The 14,887-nt window shown below is 39.5% G+C and overlaps 1 protein-coding gene across 3 annotated transcripts in view; it reads right to left on the bottom strand.

Moving 5' to 3' along the window:
• The window catches only part of STXBP6 (syntaxin binding protein 6), a 257,695-nt gene that overhangs the window by 138,009 nt on the left and 104,799 nt on the right, over positions 1-14,887 (bottom strand). Inside the window, exon 1 of one of the 3 annotated variants that reach the window (XM_043434653.1) lies at positions 8,109-8,499. The exons of the other annotated variants lie outside the window; for them this stretch is intronic. Coding sequence (XP_043290588.1) covers positions 8,109-8,172 — 64 coding nt within the window. The 5' untranslated portion in view covers positions 8,173-8,499. Of the gene's footprint in view, positions 1-8,108; positions 8,500-14,887 lie in introns of those variants that run through there. 3 annotated transcript variants of the gene reach the window in all.

The following is a 14,887-nucleotide window of genomic DNA, read 5'->3' as shown; positions in this document are numbered from 1 at the left end:
CTGCCGTCTATGGGGTCGCACAGAGTCGGACACAGCTGAAGCGATTTAGCAGCAGCAGCATCTGTGTGCACTCCCATACATTGTGCTGTGTGTCTAATAAACTTTGTACCTGTTTTCATGGTTTTTGCCTCCTTGAAACCTTCTTGCTTTCAAATGGGGGAAACAGCCAGCCACTTTGCTTCTAGCCTCAAGCCCATGATGGTCTAGTGGCTAAGACTCCTGTCTTTCATCTAGGTTACCCAGGATGGATTTCTTAGGTTTCTTCCTTTATTCGCTCAGCAGTCATCTTACCGGAATGAGTCATCCTCCAATCCTTCTATCTGGCCCTCTGTCCTTTTTTCATCTCTTTGACTTCACCCCTCAATTCCTCTTCTTCACTCTTCCCTCTCTCCTGATGGAAAATCAGCACACAATTCAGACCTGAAAGTCACCTTAGAGTTCATCAAAACCAATGCCCCAACTTATCTTAGAGATAAGAACAACGATGCTCAAAGGGACTAATCACATAGCAAAGCTGTGTGATCTGTATGTGGGGGAGCCAGGAGCAGCTCTGACCACATTTTGATTCCTGGTCAAATGGGTTCTCTGGGCAGAGATGTAAAATAAAGAACGTGTCAAGTGGAAGGATACATTTATCTACTGTCCAGGCTGCTGCTGGAAAGGGCAGCATTCCTGTGGACTTAAAGGAAATAGAAGGCTGCAGAACAAAAGATGCATTCTAGGAAGAAGGTTAAAAACAGGCAGAATTCCACTCATCAAGATTTAGTAAGGAGGTCAGAGATAAGAAAGGCAAGAGATTATGTCTACAGAGATGACAGCCTCACTGTGGCAAGAGTGAAATAGGTCCTTGATTTTAAAGAGAGGAAAAATAATGTCATTGATAGTTCTGACAGATGAGAAGCAGCCGCAGTGTCAAGAGTACTTTTGACTAATGAACATGTACTTTAGATGGAGAAGATGATTCTGACCATTAATGAATTTAAATGAAATAATGACCTGTACAGTTTAATGATGGACTTATTTATGACAAGATTCGAGCTATTTTAAATTCAGTATCCTAATCTTTAATCTAATTTCTCTCTTAGCTTAAAAATAACACCTTCTTTTCGCTTACATTTTAATATGAAATTCTGAAATTTAACATATGAAATAACCCATAGCAAACACTTCATGTATCCATTCCTGATCACATTTCCCATGTTGCCAGCAAATTCAGCAAAACCCTGAATTTGACATGAACAACACCTGTGTCATTTTACTTACGTTACTAACCCTAGCCAACTCTACCCAAACATTTTCTATTTTTGTAAACTATATATATATAGTAGCACAGAAAATATTTCCTTCCACAGCAAGCTATTTTTGTGTAACATTATGTTTGTAAAATGTATTCATGTTGATTCTGTAGCTTTAATTATTGTCATTGGTGTATAGTATTCCATTTCACTAAAATAGCACAATATATTCACTCATTTTCCTATGTTCAATGTTTCAATATTATGAATAATGCTGTGCTGAAAATTCTTTTTCCTGTTTCTTTATGAACATGTTGGTTTCTCTAAGATGGAGCTAGTTGTCGAGCCCTATAAATACATCTTACACTTTGAGGATCTATTGCCAAATGGTTCTCCAAGGTGGTTGAATTGATTGACATTTCCATTCAGGAGTGGCTTCCTAGGTGGTGCTAGTGGTAAAGAACCTGCCTGTCAATGCAGGAGACATAAGAGACACAGGTTTGATTCCTGGATCAGGAAGATCCCCCGGAAGGAGGAAATGGCAATCCACTCCCGTATTCTTGCCTGGAGAATCCCATGGACAGAGAAGCCGGGTGAGCTACAGTCCATGGGGTCGCAGAGTCAGATACAACTAAAGCGAAAAGCTTCTTCCAACCTGAGGAGTGTGAAATGGCATTTCAATTAAATTTTCCTGATTACTAGTGGGACTGAGCAGCTTTCACGTGTATTGCTTATTTGCATTTCCTCCTCTGAGCTATCTGCCCCAAGCCTTTGTCCAATTTCTACTGGGTTGTTACTGATTTGTGGAGATTCTACTTCTATGCTGATCCTTTGTCAGTTACACAAAGGGGCAATTATCTTATCCTTGAATGCAGCGATCTCTTCACTTTGTTAATGGTACCTTTCCATGTACGAAAGATTTTCACATTAATGTAAGCAAATTAATCTTTTCCCTTATGATTTGCCCTTTCTCTAGTTGTTTAAGAAATTCTTCTTTATCCTGAGAAAATAAGTACAGACTTCTACATATTCTCCACTAAAAGCTTTAAGGTTTTGCTTTTTTACATTTAGATCATCAGTTTACCTTGAATTGATTTTTGGTTTTGCTATGAGTTAGAGGTCCACTGTCTTTTCATTATACACAATTGAATGTCATGGTTCCAATTATTGAACAGTCAGCCCATCCTTGCCCCACTGACCTGCAGTGCTAGTTGTTAAATATCAAGTTTCCATCTGTGTGTTGACCATCAATTTATCTTATGTCTTCACTCTACTGCATTAGCAGTCTTGTAGCTTTGTAGAAATGGCCCAGAAAAGTTTTTCTTATTCTGGGATAAATAGAGACTCAAACTAATGAATGGAGATGCTGAATGGTTAACAGGCACACCCACAATGAGCTAAGGAACTCATTTCCAACCCAGCAATGCAATCATTCCTCTGAAAAAAACCACTAAAATCTCAAATTCCAAGGGAATTTAGGCTCTAGGTACTAGTACTCTGCTTATCACATTTATTAGAGAAAAAAATAAGTGTGGCAATGGTCATGATCTAGTTTTATTTCTTATTCATTAACTCTATGCCCTAGCTGGTATTTCTACAATCTCACTAGCCATCTTGTTACCTGCCAATTTCTTCAAAGAATTCAATAAGACAAGCACGTGTTTAGCTCCTATATATTCACCATTGTGCTGGTATTAAGGCAGATCCAGATAACTAAGCCCCATCCCTGGGTCCTGGGGGCATGCACTCTCAGTTGGGGACACAGACAAAGTCATGGCTGAGCATGTGTCAGATTATTACAAGCAACTAGCTAGAGAGATACACATACAGGAGGGAACAGTTAATTCTGCAAAAGGGGAAGTTCAGGGAATTGTCAAAAGGAAGCGATACCTACTAACTTCCTTTGTTTTCAACAAATTTCTCCAGAAAAGTTACAACTAAGAATCAACTACAATAAAGAGTGGATACCATTGTACCATGATACTCTTCTGCCCATTCCTTTAGCAGGTTGCAGTAGAGTTCTGCATTCAGGGTATTCTGCTCAATTTGAGAAACTACTTGCAGTCATAAAGGCACCCCCATCTTTGTAGCGCATTGACATGTAGAGATATGGAATTACACAGGGGTAAGACTTAACCTTTGGATATCTGAGCTGACTCACTGGAAAAGACCCCTATGTTATCTGAGCCAACTCATTGGAAAATACCCTGATGCCAGGAAAGATTGAAGGCAAGAGGAGAAGAGGACGACAGAGGACCAGACGGTTGGATGGCATCACCGGCTCAATGATCATGAGTTTGAGCAAGCTCTGGGAGATGATGAAGGACAGGGAAGCCTGGCGTGCTGCAGTCCATGGGGTTGCAACTGAGCGACCAAACAACAACAAAGACGACCTTAAAGGTGTATTCGCAGTAGAATATCATTAAATGGTAAATTTCCCCCAAAGTATTTTCATTTAATTATTCACAAACTGTAGTTTAGACAACAATTCTCTGCTCACTGCAAAACACAACTAGATAAGGAAGCAAGCTGTACCCAGGTGTCCGCATCACACAAAGCACAGTGCACCCAGACAAACACAAAGAACCCAGGGACCTGAAGATAAGAGTATTTCCTCTCATTACTAGAGAATTTATACAACTAATCCCATTCCGGCACAAGCAATCACAGAAGCAAAACAACTAAAGTAAACACTGGCTAGAAAACAGTATTAAGAAGATGCCACTGCTGCTTGGGTATTTGGCTCCATAGATGTTAAACTGTAAGAGCTGGGGGAGAAGGGAAGCTTCGGGGTCAGTTCTGGGAGCCACCCTCTCCCAGAGGAGATACCAAAAACAGGGATCTCAGATGCTTTCTCCACACTCAGACACTTCTCAGCTCCAGGGGAGTTTTGAGTCATGTCTTAAAAACCAGCAATGCCACTTTTAAAGTTTAACAAAAGCATCTATGTGGAGCAAGCAAAACAGCAGTAACTGCTTAACCAATTTACTTTACAAACACTGAACAAGCTCGTGCACAACAGGTTTTTTAGCTATTTCATAACCTGCAAATAAATTGTATCATCTCTCAGAAATAAATTTTATCATCTCCATCCTTTCCCTAGGTTAAAGAAGGAAAGGGAGAATAATCCAACTGAAAAACAACTCTCTGATTTGTTTGGACGTTATCTCACAACACGAAGAAAGCAGCATTTCACCTCGTCCTTGCCTCAACTATGTCACCTAGAAACCTAGTAAGGGGCAACTGTTTCCGAGTGGCTTAGACCTAAAGCAGAGATGCAACAGTACTGTTACAATGGAAATATTTCCACAGGGAGGGCTCTGCCACCTTCTCAAATATTTCTGCTCTGCTGCCTGCCTAATTTTATTCAATTTTTGGCAAGAAGCTTTTACACTTGTTTCTTTCCACATTTCTTTTTTGGATAAACAAACAAGCAAGCATTCATTTGATTTCCCACCAGTCCAGCAAAGTCCTAATGAAAAAGGGAAAGGAAGGGGAAAATAAATTCCTTCTAAATCTAAAAGGGAGCAGAACACAATGGGAATTTCAAGTAGGTGGTGAAAATTAGGACAAGAAGTGAGGGCCTAATAGGGGAGAGAGAATTCACTTTCTGAAATTGCTTCTCTAGATGTCCTTGGGTTTGCAGGATTGTTCTGCCTGGTCAGGTATGGATACCACTTCCCCCAGGTAGGAACCATGGGGCTAGTCTATTGCCCAGTCTTTCATTCAGGCGAGTAACAATTTATCTTAGGCAAGTTAAAGAGGTGTTAACTTCATACATTTTACTCCCTGTGATTATTGAGAAAAACATATAGGCTAAGGATTCTATTAGTACTCTGCTATGGTTTTTTTTTTTTTTAGTGCTGGTATCTACAGTTGGAGAGTAGAGTTGTGAATAAATAAATGATAAATTAACATTTAAAAAATATTTCCAAACTTGAGAGGGGGGTGATCAATTAGAAGTTTGGGATCAAAAGATGTATGTTTTGCTTAGGCACCCAATCATGTCCAACTCTTTGCGACCCCCTGGACTGTAGCCCACCAGACTCCTCTGTCCACGGGGATTTTCCAGATAAGAACACTGGAGTCACTTGCCATGCCCTCCTCCAGGGGATCTTCCCAATCCAGGGATCGAACCCAGGTCTCATGCATTGCAGGTAGATTCTCTGCTGTCTGAGCCACCAGGAAAGCCCAAGAATGCTGGAGTGGGTAGCCTATCACTTCTCCAGGGGATCTTCCCAACCCAGGAATCAAACCGGGGTCTCCTGCATTGCAGGTAGATTCCTTACCAGCTGAACTACCAGGGAAGCCCAATGTACATCTACTGATTTGCCAATAGGAGAGCTGGCAATGGTTCAGAAACAGATGGTAAAACATAGCTGCTCAGTTCCTACTCCAGCTCTAGGCTAACTGGCTGCATCAATGTGGCGAAATTACTTCAACTTTCCACACCTGGCTCCTCATCTTTAAAAGGGAGGTAATAATCTGAACCACACCATGAGGCGTAGATCAAATGAGCTAATACACATGCAACACTTGGAATATTACTTGGAACTGAGCAAGTGTGAGCTCTGGAAGGCTAGCTTGTCTATTTCCTTTTTTGAAAATAAAGTTTCTGATTGCTACTAGCCAATGCTGGTTCCCTAAGTGAAATTCAAGGTTTTTGGTGGATAAGAAGAAGTAAAACCTTGTGTGTAGAAGACTATAACTGAACATTAGAGGCATAGGGAAACTATAATGGATGAATTGCTAGTGGTCTTCTCTTGCTATGAGAATGATATTCAGGAACTGCATGAAGAATTAGGCGTTTGTGAGCCATTACTGAAGAAGAATGTTTATGAACATGTGATGTGCATGAGTGATGGAGACCACCTCGTGGGTTTCCACCCCTAGCCCTGGCCCCCACCCACTCCTGGAGGGTCCTTCTGCCCCCACAGTCTGTCTTCCCTCAAATGTTAGTTTCTAGCTCTCAGTGGCTGAGGGTGTTTCTTCCTTGGCCTCTGGGCTGTGTTGACATCCTTCTGAAATAGAATCAAGAAAAAGTGAGAATATTTCTCATGTTATCTATAATTGCCAAAGGCAGGAGTGTATTATGTTCAAAATCCTTTAAAAGCCCTATGAGTGAAAAAATAAATAAATAAATAAAAGCCCTATGAGTGTTCTCACTCAAATCTTGATTTGCAGAGAAAGTTTTTCTAACTATCATACTCTGCAATAATCTTTTCTCTAAAGACATCTTCAAAGAACAGTTTATTTATTTTCTAATTCACTTCTGATACTGTCCTTTTTCTCTGCTTCTGTGCTGTGTTAGACCCATAGTCCCTCTCAGTCCAAGGGATGGATTGCAGTAGCTTTCCTTCTGGTGTCATTAGCAGAAATGTCAACCAGATATGTTTGGAGCTTATTTTTCATTATTATAGTCTCCCTCCCTTCAGTGTGCTGTATTAACATTTACAATGAAATAGTCCCAAATCTTTCTATTTGCAACTTAACAAAAAGTCCTTTTTCTCTAGTTCTGGAGAACTATAATTAATCAGGGACTTAATTCTCATTAATCTTCATTTACTGCACAGACAGCCTTTTGAATTACTATCCAATGTGGTTACACTTCTGTGCACAAGTGAGTGGAGGGAGGGCTGAAGAAAAAGTAGAAAAATAAAACACAGAGGTGCCCTGAGATGTCCTGCCTATTGCAAAATTGTCCCTCCGAATTTAGAATAATCAAACCCTCATCAGACTGATCTATCAGCACCCTGAGACTTCTCACTTTCCTCAGAAAACCAGGCCTAATTGATACAAATACACACCATTAACAACTGGAAAATTAAGAACTATGTACAGTTACATAGGTGAACAGAGTTCAGCCACAAAAATGACTAGAAAGGGGGGAGAGAATGTTCTGGAATGTAGAGACTTCCGTTCACCTTCATTAACCTTGCTCCCTCTCAATGTTTCTAAACAAACCAGTTGTTGTCAGGGGTTGTTTTGTGGTCCCCCGCCCCCTTTCAATTTTTGTTTTTATTCTTGTCACTGCCATATGCTAAGCTGCTCATTTATAATTTTAATAGTGTCTCTAGCTCATAAACTCATTATTTCTGTTCCTACTAGCTTATTAGTTTATTAGCAACCTCACACTGTGAACACAAATTAGAACTGGATAACCTACCCAGCTTTTGACACCACTTTCCAGCTTTTTAGCAATCACTTCATTTACTGATAAACCTATATAAAGAAACAAGACACGCATAGCAGAAATAATTTAGTATCTTGGTGATTAAAGCAAAGACACGTAATCACCAGCTCAGAGCTTCCAAGTCGGCCTGGCAGTCCTCATATTTGATGATTGTTTATTACCTGAGACCAGGCACTCCCAGATTTTTTAACAATTCTAGTATTCTGGTACATGAATATTTAGAAAAGAATAGAGATTTACACTGTTCTTTAAATTTACCAAAAAATGAAAGTAAGCTCTCTGAACATCAATCTACATGGTTCCCGTGGGTTGGAAATTAAAACCCAACTCAGGCACTAGATTAAAAACAAAATGGTGTGACATTCTACAGGGGAAGCTATCAGGTACAGGTTTAGCAGACCAACAAAGGAAAACATGTCCTGCAGGGTTCCAAACCTCACCCTGGAACCCAGCAGAAAAGAGGAATATGCTCCAAAACAGAGAGCGAACACAGGCCTCCAAAAAATAACCTACTCTTTACAAATCTACTCTTCACTAATCCCAAGAACAGACTGGTTATTTTGAATAAAATCTCTAAATTTGGGGAAAATTATTCTCTTTGGCAAGTCACAGGCATTAAAAAAAAAAAAAAAAACAACAACAGTCATTCCGAAATCAAAGAGTTCTCGGAAGCCGCTCACCCTTTTCATTCCTTGGCCCTGTAGACGTTGCAAAGGCAAACATCTTCATTCCATCTCTCCACATGCCTGCACTGAGCTCAAACTGTTTCCCCTTACATCAGTTTAAGGTGTGAGACACACGGGCTGGATTTCTGAATATCCCTGTTCGCTTATGCCCACATCCAGTCCAAAGCATTTCCTTTCTGGGATGGCAAATTATTTTGTCTCTCACTAGAGGCCGCCGAGATTTCAAGTAGTAGTTGGCAGTTCTAAAAGCTATTTGTGCCCGTGTTGGCAGTTTCAGGAAATTTCACTGTTGAACATCCCAGGAAGCTGATAAACATCTGTCCGGTTTCGCATTTAGATTGTCAGTGCCAGGAGAACATACAGCACAAGTGGAATTTCTTCAGAATAGATATTTATACGGGCAACAAAACACTATGGATTGTATCAGCTTGAAAAGGCTGAAGGGGAGAAAAAATGTTCCTACAGAGGAGGGGCGAGTGACCTCTGCTTCACCCTGGCATCATTCAATAAGCTTCAAGGAAAACACGTTCCGCTGAACTTTCCCTTCCACCCCTCGGATCGCAGCCCCCAGCAAAGCGCAGTCTGGGAGAGAGGCTAGTGGTGTCACACCAGAATGGCTTCCAGAGAACCTAGAAAAATACATAACCTCCTACTCACAAGGCAGCACTTCATTACTACGCAGAAAAGAACAGGGCTGTGTCTTCAAGGTACCAGGCTGAACTTTTAGAGGCACTTTAACTTACAAATATTCCCCAGGCCACAGGTACAGAAATTCAGTTTGGCTTCTTCAAGACCTGCTCTGTTAGCACAGAATGAATCCACGTTTGAAACCAAATCCACCTGAGGCTGTGACACATCCCTCTGATGGCTAATCACACGGCTTGGTTAGGGCAGGCCCGGGACAAATCACTCGGGGATAACACGGCCCCCGCTCCTGCACCTGCACTTGCCTAAAATCGCGGAAGGTATTTTCATGGAATTTTCATTTGTCCCTTGAACTTGGGATTTCTGAAGAAAAGCCACATTTCCCTCAAAAAATAAAGCATATCCCATCTGATGCAATCGTGACCGCACACTTTTGAGACGAGCATTGTGCTAGTAATGACCCAGATTTCATGAATACAACTTTTATCTGTACATAGTACTCTTGAAAATAAATTCTTTCGTGATGACTGCTGGGGGGTGGCGGGATGCTCTGTGCCTTATTCTCTATAAACTAAGTAAATCATGTCATTATTCTGGTGATCACACCCAGAAGAGTTTCCACCATGATGAACCAGTAACATGAAAAAGAATATTTCTTGAGATATTCTACTTAGATACAGAGAAGGGCTGGTTTACTAAAATTACAACTCTATGAAAGAATGTGGGGAAGGGCTGAAAAGTGTAATAGGATTGAGTAACAGGATTAAGGCTTTGGCTCTTTCCTAAGAAAAATTTTAAATGGTTATTACACTGCTATTTGAATAAATGCAATTAAAAGAAATTACCTGGAAGTATAAAAATTAATACCTTCGTGTTTAAGCATATTCTGCATCCTCAGAAAGCTGTTGTTTAACTCCACCTCCAAGAGGAAAAAGGCAAATATTAAGAATTATTGCCCACTTTCTCCCTCATTCCCTTGAGTGTTCACAAAACTTCTCCTGTAGACAGGTTTTTTTTCTTTGGGGGGGGGGGGAGACAAAATACATTTTAAAGACAGACTCATTCATTCAACCATATTCACAGAGTACCTGCCATGTTTCAGGTCCTGGAGTATGGGAAGCAGGACAGTGGGATGGGTGAAAAGGGGGAAAGAAAGGAACCTCTCTAGAAGACTCATCTTCCCAGAGAGAGATCCTGCACAATCGAGAGCGGCATTTTAGAAAAACTGATATTCACACAGCATTGAATGAAACTCATTTAGTAAGGACGAAGAAGTGGAAACAACAAATGCAGAATATTTAGGCACACTCAATTTCTTAAAGCAATCAAACACTTCACCATGATGAATCCTGCAGAACACCTCTCCACTGGAGATAGACATCACTGAACACCACTGATAATAAAGGAATCTTCACATTAAAAAAAATTAATGAATTTTGGGTAATGGAGAAAAAGGCAGAAGATACAGAAAGGGTAGAAAATAAAGTTGAAAATGAACTGAAGGTAAAATGCCAAAAGAGAGAGAGAACAGATAAAAAAGAATTCCCAAGGGGAAAAACAAGAACAATATATGCCTGATTTATGTAAAAAAGAGCTCACCAACAAATAAAGTCAAATTAAAGCAAAACAAGTAAGAATGATCTGAATTTTAGCAGGAAAAAGAAAACACAGTAAACAAATTGTGAGAGGAAGTAAAATTTAAGATAATCCAAGCTGAGAGGTCAGATGGGTTATGCATTAAAAAAAAAAAAAAACTTCTAAAAGCACAGAAGTAAACATGTCCATAAAAAATATAAAACTTCTATTTTTAGAATGCTTCCCAGGTGGCACAGTGGTAAAGAATCCTCCTGCCAATGGAGGAGATGCAAGAGACTTGGGTTTGGTCTCTGGGTTGGGAAGATCCCCTGAAGAAAGAAATGGCAAGCCACACCAGTATTCTTGCCTGGGAAATCCCATGGACAGAGGAGCCTGGTGGGCTACAGTCCATGAGGTCTCAAAGAGTCGGACATGACTGAACAACTGAGCATACATTTTTAGAATCCACAATTATGGAATTATAATAAACTTGGAATTATAGAATTAGAATTAACTAGAATAGAATTATACTAGATTGTCTCTTCTTTGATGTTTTTTCTTCAGATCCAAGATTAGCCAATGGATCTCCACCTAGAAAGGCTTTCTTCTCAAATGTTGCATTGGCCTTGGAAATAATCACTTTCTGATAAACATGTACCACAAAACAACTCAGCATCCATGCATACACCAGAGAGAAATAACATGGCAACTCTCATTTATATCTATTTTCACAGGAGAGATCTAGCCCAGGAGTCTAAAACAAATGAGAGAAATGGGAGAATGTCTGCTGAGCAAACTCCAGGAGATAGCGAAGGACAAGGAAGCCTGGCTTGCTGTAGTCCATGCGGTCACAAAGAATCGGACACAACTTAGTGACTGAACAACAATGTAGAGTCACAGAGTACATGCAAATCTTGCTTTGGTTTAAAAGTGTAGCTTTAGGTTGGCCAGGACCAGATGTCTTTGAACTTAGCTTAGTTTTGTGTCTGTAACTGATTAGCTTTGTTGGCTAGAGACCTGTGTTAGGTCATAGTCAAGCTGGAGCGCCATTTGGGAGGCTAGTGGCTTCTTACTGTCTGTTTCATGAGTTCCAACTTGACTTGAACACTGGCCCTTTGCCTTTTCAACACTATTGTGTATAAACACACACATGCACACACGGACCGTGGGCAAAAGAATATGGGTGGACTGCTTCTTATCTCACTTAGGGGATGTAGAGAGAGAGAGAGAGAGAATTAATTGCTCAGTCATGTCCAACTCCTTGAGACCCCATGGACTGTAGCCCACCAGGCTCCTCTGCCCATGGAATCCCCCAGGAGCGGCACGCCCTCTGGATGCTGAGTTGGCAATGCTGCCTCAGATGGAAGAGAGTTCTAGTTTGTAGTAAGATGGAGAAATGGAAATATATCCATAGGAAGAATGTAAAGGAAAAAAAAATTCCATTCACTTTGCAAAGCCCTGACCTTATATTTTGGTTTTCATCATATTCAGGTCACTATTGATTATCAAGATATACTGTGATCAATGTAACACTAAATAAGTAAAGATATCATCAATTAAACCATGACAGAATGCTTTTTGACCACACACTTCTATTTCATAGCCATGCCATGCAGCATGTGGGATCTTAGTTCCCCAACCAGGGATTGAACCCATGACCCCTATCTTGGGAGTTAAGCATCTTAAACATAGGACTTCCAGGGAAGTTCTCAATTTCTTTCTAGAAGAGCTCTTTTTGCTTTAGATTTATCATAGATCACATTTCTCCGTTTCTATGCCTTTATATATACACTGAATGGCATAATCTTTTTGAAGGCAGCTTACAGGGCAATTAAAGCCCGTCTACCTTAACTGATGTGTTGACAATATGGGCAGTTATGCCCAGTCTGCACCGCAATCACATTTATGTCATGACTGCCACTTGGCTGATAACAATTTAAAGATGTCACAGATTCTAAGACACACCCCTCCTGCAGAAGTAATAAAATGTGAAAAAAAATTTTTAGAAATGTAAGAAACATAGTAATTTATATTATCATTTCTGGCTATAGCTGATATGTTTTAAACATGTGAACATACAGAAACATGATAATTAAACAATTCTTTTCCTGGCTGTAAGTTTTTTTTTTTTTTTTTTAATATTCCCATTTGACGTTCAGCTTTATTGTCCCCATGTATGTGTGTGTGTGCGCGTGCATGCACATACAGCCATTCAACTGAGATAAAAGGATATTGCCTGTGTACATTCAGGTTTTCAGAGATTTGGGTAATCATTTTGCTTCCAGTATTCTGGGCTTTATGTATAGAAGGCATTTTAGAACTGTCAATCAAAAATCACTTAATACTCTACCACTTTACAAATGCAGTGCAATGTTAATTAGCTGCAAAATTATACACCAAAATTCTGCTTAGCTTTATGTGGGCAAAAAAATAATTCATCTTGTTTATCTACAAAGCACACATTGTACCAGGGAATGGAAATCACCTAAAACTTCATATAGGAGAGCATCAAGGCTAGATCCTTGTATTTGGCTATTGGACAGAAAACACAAAATATGCAGGGAGTGTGGAAATCTCAACATTAAAAAAAAAAATACAAGAATAATATTAACCACAGTGTGTAAACAGCTAACTGTAGAAGAGCTGCTTAATAGAATGCTGTGCCCTGCTTACCAACACTGAGGATCGCTTATCTCCTAATATCTCTGTAACAGCTATTAATCATACAATCATGCAAAGATTTAGTCTTTCAAAAGATTCCACTTCTATCTTTGATGATTTTATGATTGCAATATTTTAGTACATACTTTATCTCTGCCGGAAAAATAAATAAATAAATAACACTCATCACAAAAGCCTTATCTATTTTATGTTAGACACTGTTCCTCCATTTCTAAGACATATAAAAATCAGTATCTATACCAAATCCCCTTCCTGATTCTAAGGTCCAGAGGAAGCCATTCTCTCACATTTTAATACGGAAAACAACAAAAGAGACAAAACAACGCTAGCTCATTATGCCAGAACCAAACTGCATTAAGAGAATGACATTTGGATTTTTAAATACTATCTGCTCCTAATAGGGGCAAGGCTGGCCTTCCTGGAAACAGAGCAGCAAAAAGCATCTCAGTGGTGAACCACACCCAAAAGCTTTCACAAAGCCCCTAAACATCAAGTCCTCTCCCCATTAGCCAGACATTCCTATTTGAAAAGTCACCATGCTTATTTAAGACATGGGCTAGCTCAGTTTCTGCATAAACACTTGTTCAACATGCTCAAATAAGCCTCGCTGGTGAACTATTAATAACAAAGTAGGGTGTTGATATGCAAGGGGAGAAAGAGTACTTATGTAGTCAACTCCAGGCATCCAAAAAGCACCATAAACCCAGAACTGAAAAAATTAGGTGGGTACAAGGGATTGAAAAGCAGAAAATTAATTACATCTCAACATTATATGAAAAGAAAATAACCACACTGCACTTATTTGCCTTTCTCTAAACAGGTACGATTGATTTGGATCAAGCTAAATACCAAGATGTTTTGCTGCATTTGCCTAATAACATTTACATCTTTCATGGTGATCTGGTGGCCAAGGCAACAGAGATAATGCATCAGCAGACCATATGGACGAACGTAATTCTGGCTTGTGGCGTCTGAGTGTCTTCATGACTTCTATTCTAGTTTGATAAGTCTTGTTTCCAACCCTGGATGCTCAGTTAGACAACTGAATAGCAATGGTTTCCTCGGGAAACAAGAGAGATAAATGCAAGATGTTAACAAAAAGGTTCCATTAGAGGCAGTTACACAACACAAGTGTTATGTATGCTTGGAGTTACAGCTTTGTTGGGCTTAATCTGAGAGGTGAAGATGAGGTATTTTCTGTTGTTTCGAAGATGGAAATGGCCATTATCTCTAAGTCAAAGCTATGAAGATATGTTTATTGAATTCTTACTATGTATACTGCATGTGTAATATATGACGATGTTACAACACTAGAGCTACCCTGTCCAACAGAATAAAACATGAACAACATTCATTTTTAACAGCTATATTAAAAAGTAAAAAGAAGCAGATGATGTCAATAATTTATTTCAATTAATCTAACAGGTAATACATATTAAAAGGTTGATGAGTTATTTCACATTCTTTTCTTTTGTACTAAATCTTCAAAATCTGGAGTATATGTTACTTACAGCACAGCTTACTTGGGACTAGTTTTAATTATAAGTGTTCAAAGTCATGTATAGCTGGACATACTGGACAGCACATCCCTAGATATAAATAGAATATAGCAAATTGAGGCCTCTTCCACACCCTTTAGAAAGAGAGGGACCGTGTTGCCTCTTTGCACAGCTATCTTTAAAAAGTTTGTCATTACTGACCTCCCACACTCCAATCCCCAAAACTGCTCTCTTTTTTAAATAGTCATTTTTTTTAAATAAAGTTGAAAAGTGATGAAAACCCTAGAGATTAACTTTGGAGAATGACCGGCCTGTCCATCCAACTGGTACCTAAAGAAGAACACCCAAATGGGGTGAAAAAAGATGACCTTT

The sequence above is a fragment of the Cervus canadensis genome, chromosome 17, assembly GCF_019320065.1.
Source record: "Cervus canadensis isolate Bull #8, Minnesota chromosome 17, ASM1932006v1, whole genome shotgun sequence".
NCBI lineage: Eukaryota > Metazoa > Chordata > Mammalia > Artiodactyla > Cervidae > Cervus > Cervus canadensis.
The sequence above is the reverse complement of the archived record's forward strand: the minus strand, read 5'-3'. Positions and strand labels throughout refer to the sequence as shown.